General features: G+C 36.7%; 1 protein-coding gene across 1 annotated transcript in view; it reads left to right on the forward strand.

The window, feature by feature from the left end:
- LOC108661946 overlaps positions 1 to 6,413 on the forward strand; it is a 14,161-nt gene extending 7,748 nt beyond the window's left edge. The window contains exons 2-5 of the mRNA XM_018120943.1: positions 4,973 to 5,207; positions 5,649 to 5,772; positions 6,079 to 6,265; positions 6,348 to 6,413. Coding sequence (XP_017976432.1) covers positions 4,973 to 5,207; positions 5,649 to 5,772; positions 6,079 to 6,265; positions 6,348 to 6,413 — 612 coding nt within the window. The remainder of the gene's footprint in view (positions 1 to 4,972; positions 5,208 to 5,648; positions 5,773 to 6,078; positions 6,266 to 6,347) is intronic.

Below are 12,101 nucleotides of genomic sequence, written 5' to 3' on the forward strand. Positions count from 1 at the left end.
CATACATTATAGTCACACATGTGCAAACATATATGTATATATATATATATATATATATATCCATCACCATGCACACTTTCCCATCGTCATCAGCTCATGTGCACTACCCACTAGCACATGGCTGGGTCAGCATCGGCTTATGCGTACTCTTACTCGCACATAGCCGGGTCATCATCGGAGTATGCGCACTCCTATTTGCACATAGTCGGGTCCACATCAACATACGAAAGAAACACCCAATGCATATTATACATATCATCATATTGTGATAACACATAAACCATTTATATAGCACATTTTCACAAGATAAAAACACTTCACCAAAGGGTTGTTCCCAAGGTACATTTTTAAAGAAAATCTAGATAAAAACTTTCAAATGTTTGTACAATTACCTTCACATTCCCAAAACAAATTTTGAAATGCAAGTCCACTCACTTGTCTTTGTTGAGTCTTAAAGTAGCTCCAAATTCCACTAATGCCCCAAATGGTGATATGGGGTTTCGGTGGAACCTATCACACATTAGCATCACAATTAACTCAATCACATAACCATAATTCTAAAAGCTATCTCCTAAATCATGTTCCACTAGTTATTTCTAACTAGCTTCCAACTACCATCAAGTGGCTAATTATTTGCACCATTATAATCACACCAAAATGAATAAAGTACCTTAACTATAAAACACTCATAAATCTAACTATTAATCATTCTTAGCAACTAAAATATAAACTCAATTTAAATTCTCACCTTGCTAGATTTGCAATTGAATATCTCTTCAAGAATTCCTAAACTATTATAGAAGGTCTTTCTTTCACCCTCTAAAACCCTAGTTAGTGAGAGAAAGTATTGATCCAAGACATTTCAAGCGTTTTAAGGTGAAATAGTGAAAAAGCATAAGAGGTTCTATAAAAAAAATGCACAAAAGCATGAAAATGACGGCTAACTTGAGAGGGTTATGGAAGCTTGAAGAGTGCTCCCATGGAAGGTGAAGAAATGTGGGATGGGAGGAAGAAGATGAAGATGAAGTGCTAGAAATTTGAGGAAGGTGCTGGAGAATGAAGATATTTATAGTTAAAACTTATCAATTGTTCATGAAATTACAACAATGCCCTTAGCAATGCCACTTATCTTCCTTTTGTTCTTGTGCAATCTTTTACTCTTTTAACACTAGGAAAAGGTCTAAAATCCTCTGAAATAGGTCCCTTAAGTAGCCCCCAAAAGTCCTAGCTTCGAAAACCCAAAATCTAGTTATTTGTGAAATTTACGATGAGGGTTGAAGCTTTCAATTTCCAGTGTCGCGACGCTCAAACATTCTGCCAATTTTTGTTCTTCTAGCACAGTCCTTTCACTTCAACAAAGATTTTGACCACCTTCTCTCCAGAACTGGGAAAAGTGGTAAACATCAAAGTTGTATCCCTGCCTCTTAGCTTTCTAATGGTCTAAAAATCATATCATTTAGACTTCTGTAGTGGGATATATACTTGAAAAACCAAAATATATGCAAACAGGGATACTGTTTATTATGCACCTTTCTTCACCAATTAAAATTATTTTTGATCCTACTCCATAATGATATAAAATAATTATAAGTAACGTAGAACTAGCATCATTAGCTCAAATTAAACCTTTAGACATAAGTTTCACCTCGAGTTACACATCTATGAAGGTCGAAGTTTCACATCGACCTAACTCGCACTATACACTGTTTAATTAGCTAAAATATCTGACTCAATTCCAAATAGATTCATCGCACTTTCGATATTCCAAATACACCCAAAATACCTCAATGAACTTGATTGTAACTAAAATGATCACATCCGAAACTCATTTTGTGTGAGACCCTATCAAGCTCGATTAAAAGACGGTATTATACCGAGTGGTACAACTAAGTTAAATCGAACCTTGAACTAGTTCAAATAGAAATTCTAAGAGAAATTTGAAATTTTTGAAACCCACAAAATGGCTTAGAATAGTGATTTGGAGTTCAAGGTCCAGTTTGGAGTCCATCAAGAAAATTGATCGATTAAGGACAAAACGGTCTTTTTACCATTTGATGATAAAATGGAGATTTTTAGCCAAGATTTGATCACATTTGATCAAGAATAATTATATGAAATAGAATTATGATTATTGGAGTATAAAATGATGTTTAACAGTGAAAAATTATGATTCTTGGTATTTTTGGAGCACAAGGGCAAAATCATAATTTTGTCACTAGAGGACTAAACAGGAATTTTTATAAAATGATATTTTCCCCATTGGTTAATATTGATCAATATTAGTGTTATTTGAGGTTGAAAAGTAGAAAGAATGTGATTCCGGTACATTTCAGAGAATAGGGGTAAAATCGTAATTTTTTCCCCTCGAGGGCAAATCGGTAAATTTTTTGTCCCAGCACTTGTCAAGACCAAGGGATTTTAATTGTGGTAGGATTGGATAAATACCTGAATATTTGTGGTGGAAAATTAAGAAGAAAAAGTCAAAAAGTTAAAAAAATGAGCCAATAAGCATGTGACACGTGGCATGCTTGATTATTTTATTATTTCCTATAGAAATCAGCCCATTAAATCCCCAATTCTCTCACCATATTCGCCCTAGGCAACCAGCAACAAGAACAAAGGAAGAACAAAGGAAAAAACAAGAAAACCTAGGTGAAAATTCAAAGAAAAAGTGAAGAAATCAAGGAAACAAGCTAGGTAAGTTAGAATTTCTTTAATTCTCCTTGATACCTAGCTTACCCATGCTTTTGTTCTTGATTTTCATGGTTGAATATTGAGTTATCATGATGAATTCAATTCTGAAAAATGGGTATGGAAGAGGAATTGTTGTTGGAATAATTTGATTTTAGACTATGTTAGTGTTTAGAGATAGTTAAGCATGGTTATGATCAAAAACACAAAAGAAATACTCAATTTCTCTAGGGTTCTTTGTTGGTCGAACCATGAGGGCTGAATATCAATGGGGGATTGTTTTTATTTCAAGGAAAATGGCTTGGAAAATGATGAATTAAGGTGAAACGGTTATGTAGAAAAACTTTCGGTGCTAGTGCACCAAATGACCGAATTTTTATATAAAGAATTGTGATGGTTCTAATGCTGAATTTGGCTTTATTTAAATGGTATGTGCTAAATTAAGGTATTAGAGGAGAAATGGATTAATTTTGAGGTGATTTGGACACAATTGCCAATTAATTGGAGATAAGTTGAATTTAATCGATACTGCGATTAAGCAGTAATCGGACGTATTTTTGCATTTACATATCAAGCATTAGTAATTTAAATTAGTTTATATCAATTTAGGGATAATATAGTAAATTCCTTGACTTTGTTATTTGGCAAGGTAGTGAGACGTCCAGAAAAGGCAAAGGAATTGCGCTTGAGGACTATTAGTCCAAGTGCACCCAAAATCTGGATTTTCAATATCGGTGAATGGACTTGCATTTCAAACTTGTTTCGGGGAATATGAAAGATTCTATCCAACTTGTCTTAGAAAATGTACCTTGGGAACAAGCTTTTCTTAAATGGTTTGATGTTGTGATATGTGATTGCTATGGATTCATGCATTATTGCAATATCATGATATATATAAATGTGTGTTGTGCATGATGAATGATATTGTGTATAATGACTGTAACTGTGTGTGTGTACAATGTGGGGGGATGCACATGCCGGTGATGATGGTGGCGTGAGAGATGGATGATGATAGTGCCCGTGTGCATGATGTGGGGGGATGTACACGATGGCACTTATTGTGCACGATGTGGGGGGATGCACATGATGGTGCCGGCTATGTGCACGATGATGGGGGATGTACATGAGTTGGGTGTGATTATGATGATATTGATGTTTGTCAATGAAATTATGCATATCTAGACTTTTGAAATGAAAGCTCATGAATGCGATATATGGTTGACATATATGTGAAATTTGATACATTGCACTTTGGGAATTTTCATGAGTTTTATGTTGATTTTGTTGGTTTAGTAGGATGGCCATTTTGTTAAGTGAAGGGAAACTTTTCTCTTGTTGCTCTGTTTCGCTGTAGCGAAATTCATCCTCACTGCAGCGAGAAACTCTCAAGTTTAAGGGCCTTCACCAGAACTAGTTATCGCTACAGCGAGAAACTTTCTGTCTATTTTGCTAACTTGTGGGTTTTTGCCATATTCCCCATTTCTTTGATACCATAGTTGAGCATGGATTTTGTAAAGTGATTTACTCATGTGGGGTTTACATGAGAGGTTTAAAGGAGCTAAACACAATTGCATGGTTTTGAGAAAATGAATGCATCATGATTTCAATAAACATTCCTTATGGTATGCTTGTTCCCTTCTTGTTCACTCACTGAGTATTGTACTCACGTTTTATAAAAATTCATGTTTTTAGATCAGGTGACTGTTAGACCTTAGATCGAGGAGTCCCCGTAGTGCATCTCCTAGGTATATGTCTGGCATTCGATAGTAATCCTTTTTATTGTAAATGTCTCCGCTGGAAGTCATGGGTCCTTTTGTATTGTGAATACAATCTAACAATGTGAATATGTGCTTGCAATGTAAATTGCTAAATACATGACTGGTATAGTGCATGTATATTATTATCGATAATGCCATTGTGTTTTGACTATGTTCACACCCGGGAAGAAGGTGTGTGTGTATGTATGATATGATAAATTTGTTAAGCAAAGGTAAATGGATAGGCTTGCTTGGGCTTAGTGAGCTATGCTCATTGAGCTCATGCACCGGTCATGGCCCTGGAAATTGGGTCGTGACAAACTTGGTATCAGAGCCCTAGGTTGTTTAGGTCCTACAGTGTTATGGTCAGGTCCAACGGAGAGTCGAGTTTTTATGTGGGATTTTTTATTATGAACTGTGAGCCGCGACACATTTCATAATCGAGGAACCGCATAAATTCCCAATCTTAGAAACCACCATATCTCTTTAACTGTGGTTAATGACAAGTGTTTGCTCTTGTGTAGGTAAGAATGCCACTTAAGACACGGGCCACTTTAAGACAAGTGGGGGAGCAAGATGCCCCTACTGAGATGACTACTAGGCCACAGGCACCTACCCGTAGAGGGCGAGGTAGACATGGCAGGGTCGCTAGGCCGGTGAGAGCGAGTACGCCAGTGAATAAGAGAAATGAGGGACAACCCTTAGGTGAGACTGTTAGGCCACCAACGAGAGGCATTACTGTTGAGGACTTGGGGATAGGTCTGCAGGGAGTCAATCGGGTTGAAAAAATGATGGCAGCCCGTATGGAGCGTATACAAAAAATAGTAGAGGGGAGACATGTGGAGCAAAAGTCCCCTAGTTCCCAAGGGTAGACAGACCGCCAACCTCCCGAGGATTATCAGGGTCGTAGAGACTTTAGTAGTGGGATTTCATTTTCTAGTCGTCAAGGCCCACATGGGGAATTAAGGTTACCCCAACAAGGGAGTAACGTGATGAGTAGCAATGTTGAGTCAAGGCAGGAAGCTTTTAGTGGAAGGAGGCAACAACAATACTCAAGGCAAATTAGTCAGGCTATTCCTCCCCGTGATAATTGTGGAAGACGACACAGAGGATGATGCTATTTTCGCATGAAAACTTGTTTTGGTTGTGGCCAGCTTGGACATAGGGTGAGGAACTGTCTGATGGCCCAATAATCGCAAGGTTCTATTCGCAGTCCTAATCAGCCAGCTTTATCTGCTCCTTCGACAACTGTTTCAATTGGCCAAGAGGTTAACCAGATAAGAGATAGAGGTACTAGTGCTTGCTCTCGGGGTAGCCCATCTAGGTTTGGACGTTAGAGCTTATTGGGAGCGGCCCAAGCGAGGGTGTATGCTTTAACTCCCCAAGAGGCCCAGGCCTCAAATGCAGTGGTCTCAAGTATTTTTCCTATCTTTGATATGAATGCTTGGGTGTTGTTTGAGCCTGGTTTAACCTATCTGCTTATTTTTACATGTTTTGCACATCGATTGAGTAAGAATCGTGTTAGGAAAGAAGAATACTTGGTGGTACTTACTCCTTTAAAGGAGGTATTTATGACTGAATAAAAAAATAAATCCTGTGTAACTCGAATCAAGGATAAAAAATATCTTAGTGAATTTAGCGGTGTTAGACACCTGAAGGAGCTTAAGGATCAGTTGGAGGATCCTTATGGAAAGAAAGAAAAGATGTTTGCCAAAGGCACAAATGAAATGTTGAGGTATGGAAATAGACTTTATGTGTTGGATAATGATGAATTGAGGAGAGAGATATTGGAGGAGGTGCATATGGCAGCCTATATGGTACATTCAGGAGCTTGGCAACGAGGCTGAGTGATATTGCTTGCCAAGTGCTCTGATAGGTACCTTTTGTTGCTCGTCGCAGAAGGGAGAAAGGGCTGCCCTGAATGGTGGAGACACCCCTAGTGACAATGTTGGTATCAGAATTTAAAGGAGGTGACGTGGGAAGCTGACGATGAGAGATGGACAAAGCATCCACACCTCTTCGATATGTAAAGGTAAGCCACTCTACATTAAATTTAAATTCGGAGACCGAATTTTATTAGTGGGGGAGAATGTGAGACCTTGTCAAGCTCGATTAAAAGACGGTATTGTACTGAGTGGTACAACTGAGTTAAATCAAGTCTTGAACTAGTTCAAATAGAAATTCTAAGAGGAATTTGACAATTTTGAAACCCACAAAATGGCTTAGAATAGTGATTCGGAGTTCAAGGTCTAGTTTGGAGTCCATCAAGAAAATTGACCGCTTAGGGACAAAACGATCATTTTACCATTTGATGATAAAATGGAGATTTTTAGCCAAGATTTGATCACATTTGACCAAGAATAATTATATGAAATATAATTATGATTATTGGAGTATAAAATGATGTTTAGCAGTGAAAAATTATGATTCTCGGTATTTTTGGAGCACAAGGGCAAAATGGTAATTTTGCCATTAGAAGACTAAATGGGAATTTTTATAAAATCATTTTTGCCCCATTTCATTAATATTGATCAATATTAGTGTTATTTGAGGTTGAAAAGTAGAAATAATGTGATTCCGGTACATTTCGGAGTATAGGGGCAAAATCGTAATTTTTTAGCCCCAAGGGTAAATCGATAAATTTTTCACCCTAGCACTTGTCAAGACCAAGGGATTTTAATTGTGGTAGGATTGGATAAATACCTGAATATTTGTGGTGGAAAATTAAGAAGAAAAAGTCAAAAAGTTAAAAATAAATGGGCCAATAAGCATGTGACATGTGGCATGCTTGACTATTTTATTATTTTCTATAGAAATCAGCCCATTAAATCCCCATTTCTCTCACCATGTTCTGCCAAGGCAACCAGCAACAAGAACAAAGGAAGAACAAAGGGAAAAACAAGAAAACCTAGGTGAAAATTCAAAGAAAAAGTGAAGAAATCAAGGAAACAGGCTAAGTAAGTTAGAATTTCTTTAATTCTCCTTGATACCTAGCTTACCCATGGTTTTGTTCTTGATTTTCATGGTTCAATATTGAGTTATCATGATGAATTCAATTCTGAAAAATGGTTATGGAAGAGGAATTGTTGTTGGAATAATTTGATTTTAGACTATGTTAGTGTTTAAGGATAATTAAGCATGGTTATGAACAAAAACACAAAAGAAATATTCAATTTCTCTAAGGTTCCTTGTTGGTCGAACCATGAGGTCTGAATATCAATCGGGGATTGTTTTTATTTCAAGGAAAATGGCTTGGAAAATGATGAATTAAGGTGAAACGGTTATGTAGAAAATATTTCGGTACTAGTGCACCAAATGACCGAATTTTTCTATAAGGAACTGTGAGGGTTCTAATGTTGAATTTGGCTTTATTTAAATGGTATGTGATAAATTAAGGTATTAGAGGAGAAATGGATTAATTTGGAGGTGATTTGGACACAATTGCCAATTAATCGATGATAAGTCGAATTTAATCGATACCGCGATTAAGCAATAATCGGACGTATTTTTGCATTTACGTATCAAGCATTAGTAATTTAAATTAGTTTATATCAATTTAGGGACAATATAGTAAATTCCTTGACTTTGTTATTTGTCAAGGTAGGGAGATATCCGAAAAAGGCAAAGGAATTGCACTTGAGGACTATTAGTCCGAGTGCACCTGGAATCTGAACTTTCGATATTGGTGAGTGGACTTGCATTTCAAACTTCTTTTGGGGAATATAAAAGATTCTCTCCAACTTGTCTTAGAAAATGTACCTTGGGAACAAGCTTTTGTTAAATGGTTTGATGTTGTGATATGTGATTGCTATGGATTCATGCAATATGGCAATATGATGATATATATATATGTGTGTTGTGCATGATGAATGATATTGTGTATAATGACTATAACTGTGTGTGCGCACGATGTGGGGGGATGCACATGCTGGTGATGATGGTGGCATGAGAGATGGATGATGATAGTGCCCGTGTGCACGATGTGGGGGGATGTACACGATGGCACTGATTGTGCACAATGTGGGGGGATGCACACGATGGTGCCAGCTATGTGCATGATGTGGGGGGATGTACATGAGTCGGGTGTGATTATGATGATATTGATGTTTGTCTATCAAATTATGCATATCTAGACTTATGAAATGAAAGCTCACGAATGTGATATATGGTTGACATATATGTGAAATTTGATACATTGCACTTTGGGAATTTTCATGAGTTTTATGTTGATTTCGTTGGTTTAGTAGGATGGCCTTTTTGTTGAGTGAAGGGAAACTTTTCTCTTGTTGCTCTGTTTCGCTGCAGCGAAATTCATTCTCGCTGCAATGAGAAACTCTCGAGTTTGAGGGCCTTCACCAAAACTGGTTCTCACTACAGCGAGAAACTTTTTGTCCATTTTGCTAACTTGTGGGTTTTTGCCATATTTCCCATTTCTTTGGTACCATAGTTGAGCATGGATTTTGTAAAGTGATTTACTCATGTGGGGTTTAAAGGAGCTAAAACAATTGCATGGTTTTGAAAAAATGAATGCATCATGATTTTCATAAACATTCCTTATGGTATGCTTGTTCCCTTCTTGTTCACTCACTGAGTATTGTACTCACGTTTTATAAAAAATCATGTTTTCAAATCAGCTGACTGTTGGACCCTAGATCGAGGAGTCCCCGTAGTGCATCTCCTGGGTTTGTGTCTGGCATTCGATAGTAATCCCTTTTATTGTAAATGTCTCCGCTGGAAGTCATGGGTCCTTTTGTATTGTGAATACAATCTAGCCATGTGAATATGTGTATGCAATGTAAATTGCTAAATACATGACTAGTATAGTACATGTATATTATTATTGATAATGCCATTGTGTTTTGGCTATGTTCACACCCGAGAAAAAAGTATGTGTGTATGTATGATATGATAAATTTGTTAAGCAAAGGTAAATGGATAGGCTTGCTTGGGCTTAGTCAGCTATGCTCATTGAGCTCATGCACCGGTCATGGCTTGGGAAATTGGGTCGTGACATTTTGATTCCAAACTAACATGCTAATCGGTGCCAACAAAGTCCAATAAGTTCGTATATATCATTAGAAATCAAATTCAAGTCCATTTACTAAAGGCACTATACTTTTCGATAACCATTGTCGATATCTGACACCATAAATCATCAAATACAAGCTAAATAATTTGAAATATAACAAAATTCACCATCAATATATCCCCTATTAAATTCGGCCAAGGAGGGTTTATTGAAGGACATGTGGTTTTCTTGCTTGTTTTTCATACCGAATATCACAAAACAACTAAAAACACCTAGATAGCATGAAATCTAACAAAAACCATCATCAAAACCTCCCCCCCTTGATTCGGCCAACATGACTTCCCTCATGAAAGTTTGGGTTTCAACCATAGAAAATGAAAAAGAAAGCATGGGAGAGGTGAATCTTAAGCTAAAATCGTGAAATCTTACCTCAGATCGCTTCGTTTTTTGGTAACCGATGAATTTCTCTTGAATTTTCTTCCTCAAGGGTTGTTTCTATTCTTTCCCCCCTTTTCTTTGGCTTGCACAACAATGAAAGAAGAATTGGGAGAGGTTTATGTTGGTTTACAAAGAAAATTATAAAAGAATTAAAGCTTGACACGTGTCAATGTGTGAATGGTTCATGGTTAAAACTTAACTATTAAGCATTTTCTTACCACCACATATAATACCTTAATTATCCAAAGTATGAAAATGATAATAGGTGAAATTCATGGGCTTGACAAGTGTCACAGTGGTGTAAAATTTAAAAAATTCCAATTACGTCCTCATGGACACGTGAAATGATCGGTTTGCCTTTATGCTCAAAAAAATGTCAGAATTAGAATTTTTCACTTCTCAATTTCAAATTATGCTCGAAATTGTCAAACTTGGTCAAAAATCTCGTCCAACATTTCAAGTTTTTATCCTCGGGTGGCAAAATGACCATTTTGCCCCTATGTTACGAACTCTGAATCACCCTTTTAAGACATTTTAAGGTTCAATAACTCTCAAATACATCCTAAAGTCTCTATTTGAACTAGTTCGAGGTTTTAATCGACTTAACTGTACCACTAGGTACGATACCGACTTTTAATGATTTTTCGAGGCATCCAAGTATGCAGACAAGCTATCAAGTACATGAATGACATGACAAGTATATAATAGAGCTGGGCTTGACATGTTCCCTTTGGATATCCTACAAACAAGCACACCTCAGTCTTTGGCTCCATCTTTGTGGACTCAGGCTTTAAAACATGTGCAGGACACCCCCAAGTTCACAGATTACGTAGAGATGATTTACGCCCTGTCCACAGTTCCCTTGGTTTCTTAGGCACAGCCTTAAATGGAGCAAAATTAAGCAAGTACTAATAAGTTTGCATACAATATTGCCATAATGAGATTAGAAGGTTAGCATAGGACATCATTGATCTAACCATTTCTAAAAGAATCCTATTTCTTTTTTCAGCTACACCATTATGTTGAGGTGTTCTTAGCGCTGACAAATTGGAAATTATCCCATTGTTAGTGAGATATTGCTGAAATTCATCTGATAAATACTCACCCCCCGATCTGATCGAAGTTGATTCAACGGCTTACCTAGTTGCTTTTCAACTTTGGCTCTGAATTCTTTGAACTTTTCAAAGGATTCACTTTTTCTGTGCATTAAATACACAAAGCCATGTCTCGAGTAATCATCAGTAAAAGTTATTAAATTATTCACAACCTCCTCTAGCTTCTACGTTCATTGGTCCACACACATTTATGTGCACCAAGTCTATAACGTTTAGCATTCTGTTACCTTTCGCCTTGGAAGGCCCTTTAGTCATTTTAGCTTCAATACAAGACTCACATACTGGCAAAGGACACTCAACCATGTTTGGTACTGTACCATCCTTTATAAGCCTATTGAGTCTATTTTGATTTATATGACCTAAACGCAAATGTAAAAGATAATTTTGATTTGTACTAGATTCTTTGACTCTTTTAGTTTCAAATCTTATTACTTCTATAACATTTGTAAAATAAGTCATAGGCTCAAGAAAATAAAGATTATGAATTACAATTCCATAACCAATAAAATCTTTATTCAAATAAATAGTGAGTGTCTCACTAAAATAAACTGAATATCCAGACTTTATTAGACAAAAGACAGAAATCAAATTTCTATAAATCTCTGGAATGTATTAAACATTCTTGAAAACTAAGCTACGACCATAAGGAAATTGAAGAATAATGGCTCCCACTACTAATGCTAAAATGAAGATGCCATTTGCCATCCTCATCTGAAACTGCCCTTTACTCAGTTTTCTCTTTTGTTGAAACCCTTGTAAAGAATTGCAAATGGTTAGTGGCTCCAGAATCTACTATCGAAGTATCTGTAGAATCAACCACTAAACATGCTTCTAACATATTTAGAAAACCTATACCTTGTTTATTCTTCTGGATGTCTTGAAGGTAGACCTTGCAATTTTACTTCCAATGTCCTTTCACACCACAATGGAAACATTTTCCTTTGGTGTTGTCTTTTGAAGTAGTCTTTTCTTCATGGGCTTTTTCTTTGCTCCCACTAAGCCCTTAGAAATCTTTTTATTTCCAACTATCTTTTTTTTACCCTTGGGTTTGGGCTTAGAAGTGGAAATTGC

This window comes from Theobroma cacao, chromosome 5 (assembly GCF_000208745.1).
Source record: "Theobroma cacao cultivar B97-61/B2 chromosome 5, Criollo_cocoa_genome_V2, whole genome shotgun sequence".
NCBI lineage: Eukaryota > Viridiplantae > Streptophyta > Magnoliopsida > Malvales > Malvaceae > Theobroma > Theobroma cacao.